Source organism: Zingiber officinale, chromosome 1A (assembly GCF_018446385.1).
Source record: "Zingiber officinale cultivar Zhangliang chromosome 1A, Zo_v1.1, whole genome shotgun sequence".
Classification (NCBI taxonomy): Eukaryota; Viridiplantae; Streptophyta; class Magnoliopsida; order Zingiberales; family Zingiberaceae; genus Zingiber; species Zingiber officinale.
Genome location: NC_055987.1, coordinates 153,112,295 through 153,125,446, shown reverse-complemented (window position 1 = coordinate 153,125,446; position 13,152 = coordinate 153,112,295). Strand labels below are relative to the sequence as shown.

The 13,152-nt window shown below is 35.3% G+C and overlaps 1 protein-coding gene across 1 annotated transcript; it reads left to right on the top strand.

The window, feature by feature from the left end:
* The first annotated feature begins 477 nt into the window (after positions 1-477).
* LOC122011343 (beta-galactosidase 11-like) lies at positions 478-4,345 on the top strand. The gene is made up of 18 exons (XM_042567730.1): positions 478-588; positions 672-784; positions 859-925; positions 1,005-1,097; positions 1,164-1,304; positions 1,387-1,481; positions 1,564-1,669; positions 1,751-1,835; positions 1,918-2,036; positions 2,154-2,321; positions 2,440-2,615; positions 2,709-2,818; positions 2,951-3,060; positions 3,151-3,258; positions 3,343-3,444; positions 3,507-3,652; positions 3,747-4,074; positions 4,162-4,345. Exons 1-18 carry the CDS (start codon positions 493-495, stop codon positions 4,315-4,317), a joined length of 2,319 nt encoding a protein of 772 aa, XP_042423664.1. The 5' UTR covers positions 478-492; the 3' UTR covers positions 4,318-4,345.
* Positions 4,346-13,152: the final 8,807 nt, after the last annotated feature.

The following is a 13,152-nucleotide window of genomic DNA, read 5'->3' as shown; positions in this document are numbered from 1 at the left end:
TATTATTCTTGAACCAACTTCAAATGAATGTTAATGTGACAAGTAAACGGCTACTCTTATTTCTCTCACCTTCCTTCACGGTCATTGAAAGAAAGTAATCGCGCTTTGACCTTCCTCTTTTATTCTTTCTCTTTAAAATGGTCAATTCGTTTCGACTTTAAGAAAAAAAGGCAATCTTAATTAGTTCACATATCTCCTCCATGCATACAATAGTAGCTCTAAGAGCCATGCTCGTCTCATCTAAGGCTAAACCATCTCAAGCTTTCATCGCTTTCTTTCTCATATTTCTCGCGAGCATCGCGAATAGTTCAAAGGGAGAAGTTACTTATGATGGTCGTTCTTTACTCATCGATGGAAAAAGAGAATTATTTTTCTCTGGATCAATTCATTATCCTCGAAGCACACCACAGGTTTAATTTGCTACCATTCTTAGTGTTAATTACTTTAGATTATCATTATCCAGTCTTTATTAATGGGTAGTGTTATTATTAGATGTGGCACGATCTCATCGCGAAGGCTAAGGAGGGAGGATTAAATATGATCGAGACATATGTCTTCTGGAACGCCCATGAGCCTGTGTATGGCCAGGTAATTATTTAATTTGCATTCTAACTAGCTATTTATTGATAATCAATGTGATTTTAATTGCTTGTCTTCTTCGACTGGAGCAGTTTAATTACGAGGGTAATTGTGACTTGATCAAATTTATCAAGCTGGTGCAATCTGCAGGGTTGTATGTCACAGTGAGGTTTGGGCCATTCGTCCAAGGGGAATGGAATCATGGGTAAACTAATTATAGCCAAATTTTATTAAATTTTCATGATCAAATTATTGTCTAATTTGTCTTATTGCACGCAGAGGGCTCCCCTACTGGCTCAGGGAGGTTCCTGACATCACCTTCAGGACAGATAATGAACCCTTCAAGGTGATTAATTATCATTTCTTCTCAATCTCATCGATCGTGGAAAACAGGTTAAATAAAAATATGAGTGTCTATGTTGCAGACACACATGGAGAGATTTGTAAAGATGGCCGTGCAAAAACTGAAGGACGAGAAGTTATTTGCCTCTCAAGGAGGTCCCATCGTTCTTGCTCAGGTAGTAATTAATTCAGTCTTCAAACTGCTTTCTCGGTGTTGTTCAACTAATTCGGTGACCCGACAGATCGAGAATGAGTACAACAACATAGCACGAGCCTTCCCCGGCTCCGTCGACTACATAAAGTGGGCCGCCGAGATGGCCGTCGGCCTCCAGGTGGGCGTTCCGTGGGTGATGTGCAAGCAGAACGATGCTCCCGGCTCAGTGGTAATGATGATGATGATGATGATTTCTTCTAATTTTGCTCGAGATTTTCAATACGAATCTCATTAATGAGGAACTTTTTTAGATCAATTCGTGCAATGGAAGGAACTGCGGAGACACTTTTATGGGGCCGAACAGTCCCACCAAGCCTTCTCTTTGGACGGAGAACTGGACTGCTCAGTGAGTTAACATCTGCATGAATTAGCCCTTTCAGTTCATTAAGAAAAATTCAGTCTTTTTTTATCCTTTTCGGGCAATCCAGGTATAGAGTGTTTGGTGATCCACCTTCTCAGAGAGCAGCAGAGGATCTCGCGTACTCGGTGGCACGCTTCTTCTCGAAGAATGGCTCACTGGTTAACTACTACATGGTATGCACTCGGACATATGGCTTGTTGATGTTGCATTAAGATTGTTAAATCTCACACAATTCAGCTGTGTTTTTCGTTTAGTATCATGGAGGAACTAATTTTGGGAGGACAGGAGCATCTTTTGTGATGACTAGATACTATGATGAAGGCCCTCTCGATGAATATGGTAATCAGTTGGATCTTAGATTCTACTCTGAGGTTTTCTGATCAGGATGAAATGGATCTTTTATGGTTTTGTGGCAATGCAGGCCTGCAGAAGGAGCCTAAATGGGGCCATCTGAGGGACTTGCATGCCGCACTGAAGCTATGCAGTAAAGGGTTGCTTGGGGGAACTTACTCTTTGCAGAAGTTTAGCCCTGACCTTGAGGTAAAATTAAGTAACATCATCAGCTCTGTGATGATAATTTGCTAACCTTTGAATTGCTTTGTCGAAAAGAAAAGAAAAACATGTTCAAGTAACATCATCAGCTCTTGGATTTGGCAGGCTAGGTTGTATGAGATACCAGAGAACAAAGTTTGTGTCGCCTTCCTCACAAACACCAACACAAAGTTTGATGGAACTTTGAAGTTTAGGGGTGTCGATTACTTCCTCCCTCGCCACTCCATCAGCATCCTCCCAGATTGCAAGACTGTGGTGTACAACAATCAGCGGGTAATTTGGCTGTGAAATCATAAACTAAGGAACAACTCGAGGCAGACTACCATCAAGGACTTTGCTGTTTAACATCGTGCTTGACCGATGATTTTGTCTCTTTTGTCTGCTTCTGCAGATTAACTCTCAGCACAATGCCAGGACATTTGATTTGTCAAAGGATGCTAATAACAACAAGAAGTGGGAGATGTACCAAGAACCGATACCTACTGCTAAGGGTATCAAATCTCAGGGGCCCTTGGAACTGTATAACATGACCAAGGACACCACAGATTATCTTTGGTACACAACAAGGTAATTTCGTCTTAAACATATATATACATTTGAAGATATGTAAGTCAAGCTAAACTGATGTAACAATTGTTTCTTGTGTTCCCCCAAGTGCAGCTTCTTGCTAGACGATAAGGACATGCCTTTCCGACATGACATTCATCCCGTGATCCAAGTTTCATGTCTTGGCCATGTCATACACACCTTCGTCAATGGAGAATACATGGGTAAGATCTTCTTACTTCAAAGGTTTTAAGAATTATGACTAGAAAGTGTTTATTTCTTTCAAATCATCATGATGCGTGACTGATTAAAGAGAGATCACTTAATGATGATAAACTGAACACAAATGTTTCCAGGATCTGCTCATGGAACAAAAATTGAGAAGAGTTTTGTCTTCAAAAAGCAAATCAGTTTGAGGCCCGGAGGCAACCGCATCGCAATCTTGGGATTAACAGTGGGAATGCCGGTAAATTATGTTCTTAATTGACTACTCTCGTCTAATAATAAATAAATTCCTTATTTATTCTTCAATATTCATGCAATACATGCGTTGTAGGATAGTGGACCCTACCTGGAACACAGAGTTGCTGGCCTGCATACTGTCACCATCCAAGGCCTCAACGCCGGCACTCTGGACTTGTCACAGAGCATGTGGAAGCACCAGGTGATTAATTCACACATTAACAATCTTAAACAATTCATTTTTTTTTTAAAAAAATGATTGTGTTGTGAGTTGTTTGTTTGTCAGGTGGGATTAACCGGAGAGAAATTGGGTATTTTCCAAGAAGAAAAAATGAATGGCGTCAAGTGGGTAGAAGCTACGAGTGATATTCCAATCACTTGGTACAAGGTAAATTTAGTGTACCCTTTTTCTTTTCAAATAATCAATCTCTCATGATACAACCCTTTCAGAAATACTTTGATGGTCCCTCTGGAAATGACCCAGTCTCTTTGGACATGAGCTCTATGGGCAAAGGCTTGGTGTGGATCAACGGCCAATGCATCGGTCGTTATTGGGTTAACTACCTTAGCCCTCTCGGAACACCTTCTCAATCAATGTTAGCAAACATCTAATCTGTTTGGTTGTTATTGTCGTTGTTTAATTTCAAAACATGCGGCCTTGTGTGACTCTGTCGTTCGTTGATATGCAAGGTATCACATTCCCCGGGCTTTCTTAAAGCCGCAAAACAACCTCATGGTGGTGTTGGAGGAGCAGGGCGGGAAGCCGGAGGACATCAAGATCACGGTAGTGAAGAGAGACAACATTTGCACTTTGGTTTCCCAGAACTACCCCCCACCGGTGGATTCGTGGTCGTCGTCGGGGGAGAACAGCAACAAGCCAGAGGCTCACTTGAAGTGCAGGGAGAAGATGGTCATCCGTTCCATCGTCTTTGCCAGCTTTGGAAACCCCAGTGGCATCTGCGGCAACTTCACGGTCGGTAACTGCCACTCGCCCAACGTCAAAAATGTGGTCGAGCAGGTACAGTTCGTTTGAGTACTGGCATGCATTTTGTTTTTGGCTGTTGGATGAATTATCAGACTGATTCCGTCGTCATGTCATGTGTAGGCCTGCTTGGGGAAACCGTCGTGCGTTTTGCCTGTGTCTGCTGCCGCCTACTCGGTGGACGCCTCATGTCCGGGGTCAACCGGCACGCTTGCAGTCCACGCTAAGTGCGCCAGAGGTGGCCAGAGGCACGGCCACGCTGCTGCCAAGGCTCAATGAGTTGTCCTTTTAAGATCGTTCGTATTTGTTTTTGCTTCAAATTAAAATTAGAATTGTTTTTTTTCCAACTTTTGTCTGAAAATTTTAGAAATTTTGTAATAATTGGTTTCTCCTATTTTGGTTGTATCAGTAATCGAATTCATTTTTCTTTTGGTCGGAAGAGTGTGATCAGTGGACCATTTATCGCACAACAAAATTGTTAAAACAGACATAGAATTATCTTAAGTTCTGAAACGTTTACATTTAATCATGTGACTCGTATGGGATAATGATTATCCTAGGAGTTATCGAATGCTTTTATTTGCGTATGAATATCAGAAATAATTTTCTATAATCTTTTGATTCGAAAAGAAATATCTAGAAATTAAAAAAAAATGGCATTGTCAAAAAAATTATTATTAAATCAAAAACTCTCTCATATATCAACTCAAACAATTATTTATATAAACTCCAAACTTTAAAAATAAATAAAAAAAATCCTAAGACCCAAATTCTTAATTTGTAAAGGAAAAAAAAATTATTAACATACTCGTAATCCTAAAATATCTAAACAGACTCAATCTAAACATATAAAAGATAGAAATTATCAAAAAAATATCTAAAATATTAAAAAAATTCAAAAATTATAAAAAATTATTAATAATTTATTAAAAATAATAAAAAAATCAATAAATCCTCCTGTATCAATCATCCCGAGTTTAAAAGAACTCGTTAGTTTAAAGTAATATCAGGTAGTAGCACAGGAGGAAAATCATCCAATACTAAATCCAAAAAAAAAATACTAGTAGTTGTTAGGCTTTAACGCTAGGCAAAGTAGTGATTATCCTACGAGCCAACGAGCAAAGATAATTGAAAATAAAGCAAGAAGAGAACCTATAAAAAAACAAAGAGAAAATCATTGTTCTCTAGATTTTACTAAAAAAAAAAAGTTTTATTATTAATAGAGGATTATTTTAAAACAACTAAACATAACTCTTATATAAACTATAAATCTAAGACTTAAAAAAAGGAAATTCCAATATATAGATATCAACTCTAATATTGTAAAAAAAGAAAATAAATACTAATATATAAATCTCAATTTCAATCTTGTAAAGAAAAGAAAAAAAAATAGTAATAATTTCTATTTCTAAAGAATGGAAAAGAATCCTAATAAAAAGAAAAAATACTCATAATCCTAAAATTGTTAAACGAAACAAAATTTAAAAATATAAAAAAGATAAAAATTATCAAAAATTATAAAAATAAAAATAAAAATACCAAAAACACCATAAATACACTAAATACTAAAAAAAAAATCTAAAAATTACTAAAAAATAGTAAAAAGATATCTAGATCCTCACATTTACCTTATTTTCAAAATCGGTAATCTATATAATCTCTAACATCAAAAAAGAATCATACTTCTTATTTCCTGGATCATAAGAATGCACACTTGGATAGAACCGTTTATCCAATAGCCACCAAATCTTTGTTTTGGAATCAACTAACTCTGATTCACTTAATTGATCTATTAGTGACGTGCACTTTTTTGATTGAGCAATGCTTCTTGTTGGGATAATAGTTGAAATTGCCAACTACAATAAATCCTATTAATTAGGATTTAGTTTGACTTGCACCACGTTATTAAAATGGATTTTTTTTAAAAAATTCAATCTAAGGCCTATATAAAGCCAACCATTTATTGATTTCTAAAAATATAATAAAATAGTTTTCGTCCGTAACAACTAGTATCATATCTTAGTTATTGATGTTATTGGTACAGGAAGTATCAGACGATTGAATATAAATTTTAATTATGGTAAAGAGTTCAAAAGGTAAGATATCTTATTATCTAATAAGTGTAAATGAGTTTGTAAGAAAGTCTTAAGAGTTCTTAAGCAAAAGTCCTAGTAGATTCTAGGCAGGTGGAAAATCCTAGAGGGAGGTAACCCTAGTTGTGGAAAGTCCTAGCTGCGATTAGGTAACAAAGTCCTAGTCAGGGGGACAATGCGAAGTATTGACGGGTCGAGAACTTTGGGTGAAATCCTAGAGTCAAGGACTCTAGGTGAAAATCTTGGAGATCGCAGACACCAGATGGAAGTCTGGACAGGTTATGGGGTGGACGTTCAGCAAAAAGTTTTGGAGTCTCAGACGCTAAACAAAAGTCCAGACGGTTTAGAGGATCGATCTGACAAAAAGTAATTTCTCCTGAGAGAAATAGATGAGGACGTGTTCCCCGAAGAGGGAAAAGTAGACGTCTGTTTGACCTAAGATTTTCGAAAAATCTGAAAGTCAGAATCAGACAGTCCGAGAACTGTCAAAGTTACATTTTATACTATTTGTCTATTTCTCTAACTCTGTTTTGCAGGAAACTAACATTTTGCAGATTGAAGTTTGCGACCTTGATCGGTCGACTGAACCCTGGAGATCAGATAAGCTTCCAGCTAAGTTTCGACTAAGGGATCAGTCGATCAAACCTCAGGTTTAGTCGATCGAACAATGGATAGGCGTTGACTCAATCAGACCAGGTTGATCGGACCAGATAAGCCAACAGGAAAAGCATGATTGGTCGATCGAACGGTGGGATCAGTCAACCGAACGAAAACTCATCCGAAGCAGCAGCTGGACTGAAAGCCAAGCGAGTTCAGCAGGTTTGGTTGATTGAACAGCTGGATCGGTCGACCAATAAGCTTCGAGTCAAACCTGATCCTGAGATTAGTGGATCTGGATCAGACTCGACTCTACTATAAAAAGGACCCTCGACCAACACTTCGAATAACTGAAACTGAACAACTTTTACTCTCTTATGCATTGTTGCGAAACGATTCGACGACGTCCAAATGATGCTCCGACAATCGACAAACAACTGCTAATCCTTTATTGTCGGTAAACTTTGTTATTAATTTCAATACTTGTAATTGTTATCTCTATAAAGAATTCTCAAGCTTATAGTGATTGTCCAATGAAAGCGATCAACGATCGCAGGCCTTTGAGTAGGAGTTATCACAGGCTCCGAATCAAGTAAATCCTACTTGTGGTTGCGATTGTGTTTTTATCTTCCATTGTGTTTCATTCTGTGCTTTCCGAAAAGAAAGGCAAAATAGCCATGAGCGCTATTCCTCCCCTCTAGCGCGCATTGATCCTACAATTGGTATTAGAGCGATGCCACTTTGAATTGGTGAAACCATCAATCGAGCAGGGGGTTTTTTTTTTTTAAAAAAAAATTGTATATCATTTTTCTATACCTTTCGTTTTTTCCCCTCTATTTTTTTTTGAAAAAAAACCATTTTCAATTTTTCATCATTAGTCAAAGTTGATGAAATATAGCATTTAACCAAATTTGTCATAATTTTTTTTATAATTTATTATTATTATTATTTTATTAATTTTTCTCAAAATTAGTGAAATACTCTTATTTTATTTTTCTACCGCACTACTAATCGAAGACTAAGTCTTGGAACAAGTTTCATTATTTTTGTGTGTGCGAGATTCTCCCCCCCTCTTCTACTGCGAGGATTTCAGGTACTAGAAAGATTAGATGGAGTTTCAACTAAAGACCCAAGTTGAGACATGGATTATAATCCAGATCGGATTCGTACTCCTCACCAAAGATGGTATGCCCATCGCCTATGACAAGTGGGATGCACAAACAAATAGAAATATCAAAGTTATGCAAAAGCGACATGTACTCTCTTATGTGGACTAACAAATAAAGAGCTTGATCGGGTTGGAAAGTTCAACAACGCTAAGGAGCTTTAGAAAAAATGGATTGAGCTTTATGAGATTTCATCAAAACCTGAAGACCAAGTCCAACCTGAATTCGAATCTGAGTATGAATCCCCAGAGTCAAACTTTGAATCAGACTAAGAAAAATCGGGTCAGACCGATTTTATAGCACTAGTGGCCAACGAAAATATAGCTGAATCTGAGTCTGAATTCAAGATGGCAACAGCCAAGGGGGAGAATCCTATCATGGATCTAAAGGTAAAATTATAAATTTAAATTTTAAATTCCACATAATTTATTTTAAGTGTAGGGAGAGAGGACACCATATAAATCAGTGCCCTACTCGTAAGATTCGTACAGCACAACCGGAGGAGAAGGAGAAATCGATGCCAGGAGTCCGGAAAGGGAAAGAGCACATTAAATGCTTTAAGTGCAAACGGATGGGTCACTACAAAAGTCAATGCCCAGAAAGAAGACCCAAGAATCTAGGGGGAGAAATCAAGAGTAGTAAATTTACATTATATGAAAATTTAATTTTTGCAACACATGTCGGTACTCTAACTAATCCTGATTGTTCTAGTTTAGATTTCTATCAAAAATTAGATATGCATGCTAATAATGCAATGAATGAAGTTGATTCAAATCTAAATAAGTATAACTCAAAATTATTTAATAAAAATAAAAAATTAACTTCCAGAAAATTAGTAAAAAAATAATATTTTAAAAGATAAAATTGATAAATTAGAAAAGATTATTAATAACTTAACCAATTCACAAAATTTAGACTTGGGTTACAAGTCTAAGGTAAAACTTAAACTCTACAAACCAAGTTATAATAAAGTACCTTTTAATTATGAAACTAATCAATAAACCATAAATTAATAACTTTATCTTAAAACTCAACTTAAAAAGTTAACTCAAACTTGTAACCTAAAATTAACCAATAATTGCTTGGCTGGGTTGATCCATACATAATTACCATGACCATGTGTATGCTGATAAATGTCATTCATGATTACTAATTGCTTAATTTAGAATGGATAGATAAAGACTTAGGCTTAGTAGACACTTATTTAGTTAGACCAAGGATTCTAAAAAAAAATTAAATATTTAATTTCTTTAAAAGGGTTTGCCTAGAAGTGGTTGTTGTTTTAATATTCAAGAAAGTCTAGTGCCTCGTCACAGCCTGGAAGTCAATTATTGAAATAAATATTTAATTGACTAATTGCCAAATCTTAGTCTAACTCAAATATAAATCAATCCTTAGATTTGAATTTAAATTAAAGATTAAATTAACTATCTCACAAAACTCATAAGGTCCCCTGATTGAAAATCTAGAAAGGTGAGATGAATTTAGGTTTAAATTGAGAATTAGTAGAACCTAATTCAAACCAATCAATTTCAAAATCTTAATTAATTTCAAAATATTAACTAATTTTAAATTTTTAATTAATTAATTTTAAAACTTTAATTAATTTTAAATTTTTATTAATCTTCAAATTCAATTATTCTTTAAACTCAATTATTTTTCAAATTTAATTATTCAAATTTAATTATTTTTATATGTTAATTAATTTTTAAATTAGAAATGAATTTCAAATAATAATTAATTTTAAAATTTTATTGACTTTCAAATGTTAATTTTTTAAAACCTTAATTGTTTTCAAATATTAATTAAAAGTTTTAAAATTTAATTACTCAAAACACAAATATTCTAAAAAAATTCAAACTTAATTATTTTGAAACTCAAACTCAAAATAATTTTTATAAATTCAATCTTAAATATTTTTAAATTCAGGCTTAATAATTCTCAAAATTTGAAATCAACTTAAAATATATCTAACTCTATCTCACACAAACTTTTAAGCTTAACATATTTAACAACTTAGAAAGGGTGAGATGGAAAATCGGTAAAATAATTGATTATTTTAAATATGTTCTTAATTTTTTTTTATGCTTGGACTCTAGGATTCCCAAACATAAATAAGTTACCTAATTTTTTTGGCATTAATCAAGGGGGAGAAAAAGGGAGTTAAGTTAGTTTCAAATGTTAAAGTATTTTTCAAAATGAAGTTAAGTTTTTGGTTTAACTATTTTTGAAAAATAACCTTAAATATTTTTGAAAAAGAGAGTTTAAATATCTGGAAAAATAAGTTTTTAAAAAAGTATTTTTAACTAAGTTTTTATAATTTTTTTCAAAAGGCTAAGTACTTGACAAAGTTCTTTTTAAAGAAAAAATTAAGTTCTTTCTCAAAACCTTTAGGTATCCTTTAAAAAATTTTTAAAAAATTTCTTTCAAGGCTTTAAAAAAAGGCTAAGTTTCTTGTTAAATTAAATTAAAGGTTGTAAATTTTTAAAAAACTAATTTTCAAAACTATATTTTTAGTCAAGTTTCTTCTGAAAATCATAAGTATTGTTCAAAAGCTTTTTCCACAAGTTTTTAGCTATGTTAAACTCCTTATTTGAATTATTTTTTTTCACTCTCCTTTTTCAAAGTCTTTCAAGATAAAAATTCTACTATCTCAAAAAGAAGAGTTTTGTTTAAAGACAAAGTATTTTTCAAAATACTTGAAAAGCTAAAATATTAGATTTTGAAATTAAATGTATAATCCTTCCTAAATTATTTTTGATATATATGTCAAAGAGGAAGAGAATATTCAAAAGTTAAGGGGGAAAGAGAGTTAAGAGGTTAAAACGGAGTTAATAAGTTAATTCTTTTCTTTATGAATCTCTTAACACTTGCTAAATGTTGCATTTTTTTCCCTATGTGTTGCATTTTTTGTTATATATTGCTATATGGTTTATTTAAATTTTGAATCAAATTGTCATAATAAAAAAAGGGGGAGATTGTTGGTGCAGAAAGTACCAGACAATCGAACCTAAGTTTTGATTATGACAAAGGGTTCAAAAGTTAAGATGTCTTGTTATCTAATAAGTGTGAATGAGCTTGCAAGAAAGTCCTAAGGGTTCTTAGACAAAAGTCTTAGTGAATTCTAGGCAGGTGGAAAACCCTAAGGGAGGTAACCCCTAGGTTGTGGAAAGTCCTCGCTGCGGTTAAGCAATGAAATTATAGTCTGAGGGATTAGACGAAGTCTTGGCGGGTCGAGGACTTTGGGTGAAATCCTAGAGTCGAACTCTAAGTGAAAATCCTGGGGGTTGCAGACACTAGGTGGAAGTCTGGACGGGTCATGGAGCGAACATTCAGCAGAAAGTCCTAGAGTCTTAGACGCTAAGCAAAAGTCCAAATAGTTTAGAGGACTGGTCTGACAAAAGGTAATTTCTCCTGAGAGAAGTAGGTGATGACGCATTTCCTGAAGAGTGAACAGTAGACATCGATTCGACCTACAATTTTTGAAAAATCCGAAAGTCAGAACTGAACAGTCCGAAGATTGTCAAAGTTACATTGTATACTATTTGCTTATTTCTTCAACTCTGTTTTGCATAAAACTAACATTTTACAGGTTAAAGTTTGCGGCCTTGATAAGTCAGCGAGGAAAGCAGGATTGGTCAACCGAATGGCAGGATTGGTCAACCGAACGAAGACTCGTCCAAAGCGGTAACTGGACGAAAAGCAGGGCGGGTTCAGTAGGTTCAGTCGATTGAACAGCTAGATCAGCCGATCAATAAGCTTCGAGTCAAACTTGATCCCGAGATCAGTGGATCTGAATCATACTCAACTCTACTATAAAAAGGAGCCTCGACTAGCACTTCAAATAACTAACATTGAACAAGTTCTACTCTCTTGTGTGCTGCTCCGAGATGATTTGACGACGTCTAAACGCTGCCCTAACAATTGACGAACAACTGCTAATCCTTTATTGTCAGTAAACTTTGTTGTTAATTTCAATACTTGAAATTGCTATCTTTGCAAAGATTTCTCAAACTTATAGTGATTGTCCAACGAAAGCGATCAACGATCGCGGACCTTAGAGTAGGACTTATCACAGGCTCCGAATTAAGTAAAGCCTACTTATATTTGCGATTGTGTTTTTATATTCCACTACGTTTCATTCTTTTCTCTCCAAAAAGAAAGGAGAAATAGCCTCTAGCACGCATCCATCCTATAGATGTAACACCTATTCTTTCAAAGTTTTTTTTTTTTCACGAGCAAGGAAAGTAGATCTTCGGGTTCACTAGTCTTGGTTTTCAAGCTCGAGTAGGGAGGAAGGGAGTCCAAGTGGTGTAGCTTCCCAGAGTCTTGGCAGACGAGGAGAGTTCAACAAGGGCAGCATTGAACTTGACAGTCAAAGGAGGAGAGTTCGCTATGGGAAGCATCGAACTCGACGGCCTCGAGGAGAACTTTAGCAGTGTTTGGGCGACTCACGGCAATGACCTTGACTACCTCGAAACTGATTAGTATCAAGTTTCTTAAGACAATTGAAAGATGACAGATAAATTTGTTCAACTTGCAATTCCTAAGTTTGACTGACATTATGATCATTGGTCTATAATTATGGAAAATTTCATGTGCTCAAAGGAGTATTGGAGTTTGGTGGAAATTGAATTCCTATTGCAATAGAAGGAGTGGAGACCAGAAGTTGAAAGACTTGGAGGTCAAGAATTATCTATTCCAAGACATTGATTGAACTATTATGGAAACAATTCTCAACAAAGACATTGTCAAACATATTTGAGACTCCCTAAAGGAGAAGTACTAGGGTTCCACAAGAGTCAAAGGGCACAACTCCAAGTCCCTAGGAAGGAGTTTGAGATTCTACATATGCAAGAGGGTGAGAGTGTTGATGCATACTTCGCTTGAACGCTTACTATAGCAAACAAGATGAAGATTCATGGTGAAAACATGCAATAAGTAGTGATCATTGAAAAGATCTTAAGATCAATGACCTCCAGGTTCAATTATGTTGTTTGTTCAATCGAAGAATCTAATAACATAGCTAATTTAACTCTTGATGAGTTTCAAAGCAACTTATTGGTACATGGGCAGAGAATGAATAGACATGGAAGCGATGAGCAAGCATTAAAGATGACCTACAATAAAATTGGTGGAGATGTAGGGAGAGGGAGAGGCAGAGGAAGAGGGAGAGACTGACATGCATTTAGCAAAGCAAATGATTGAGTGTTATAAATGTCATCAATTGGGGTACTTTTAGTATGAGTGTCCTAAAT

Coding starts and splice junctions, on each gene's coding strand:
- LOC122011343 (XM_042567730.1), top strand. CDS start 493: ATGTGGCACGATCTCATCGCGAAGGCTAAGGAGGGAGGATTAAATATG. Junction 3,445..3,506: donor TTCCAATCACTTGGTACAAG/GTAAATTTAGTG, acceptor CAACCCTTTCAG/AAATACTTTGATGGTCCCTC. Junction 3,653..3,746: donor GGAACACCTTCTCAATCAAT/GTTAGCAAACAT, acceptor TTGATATGCAAG/GTATCACATTCCCCGGGCTT.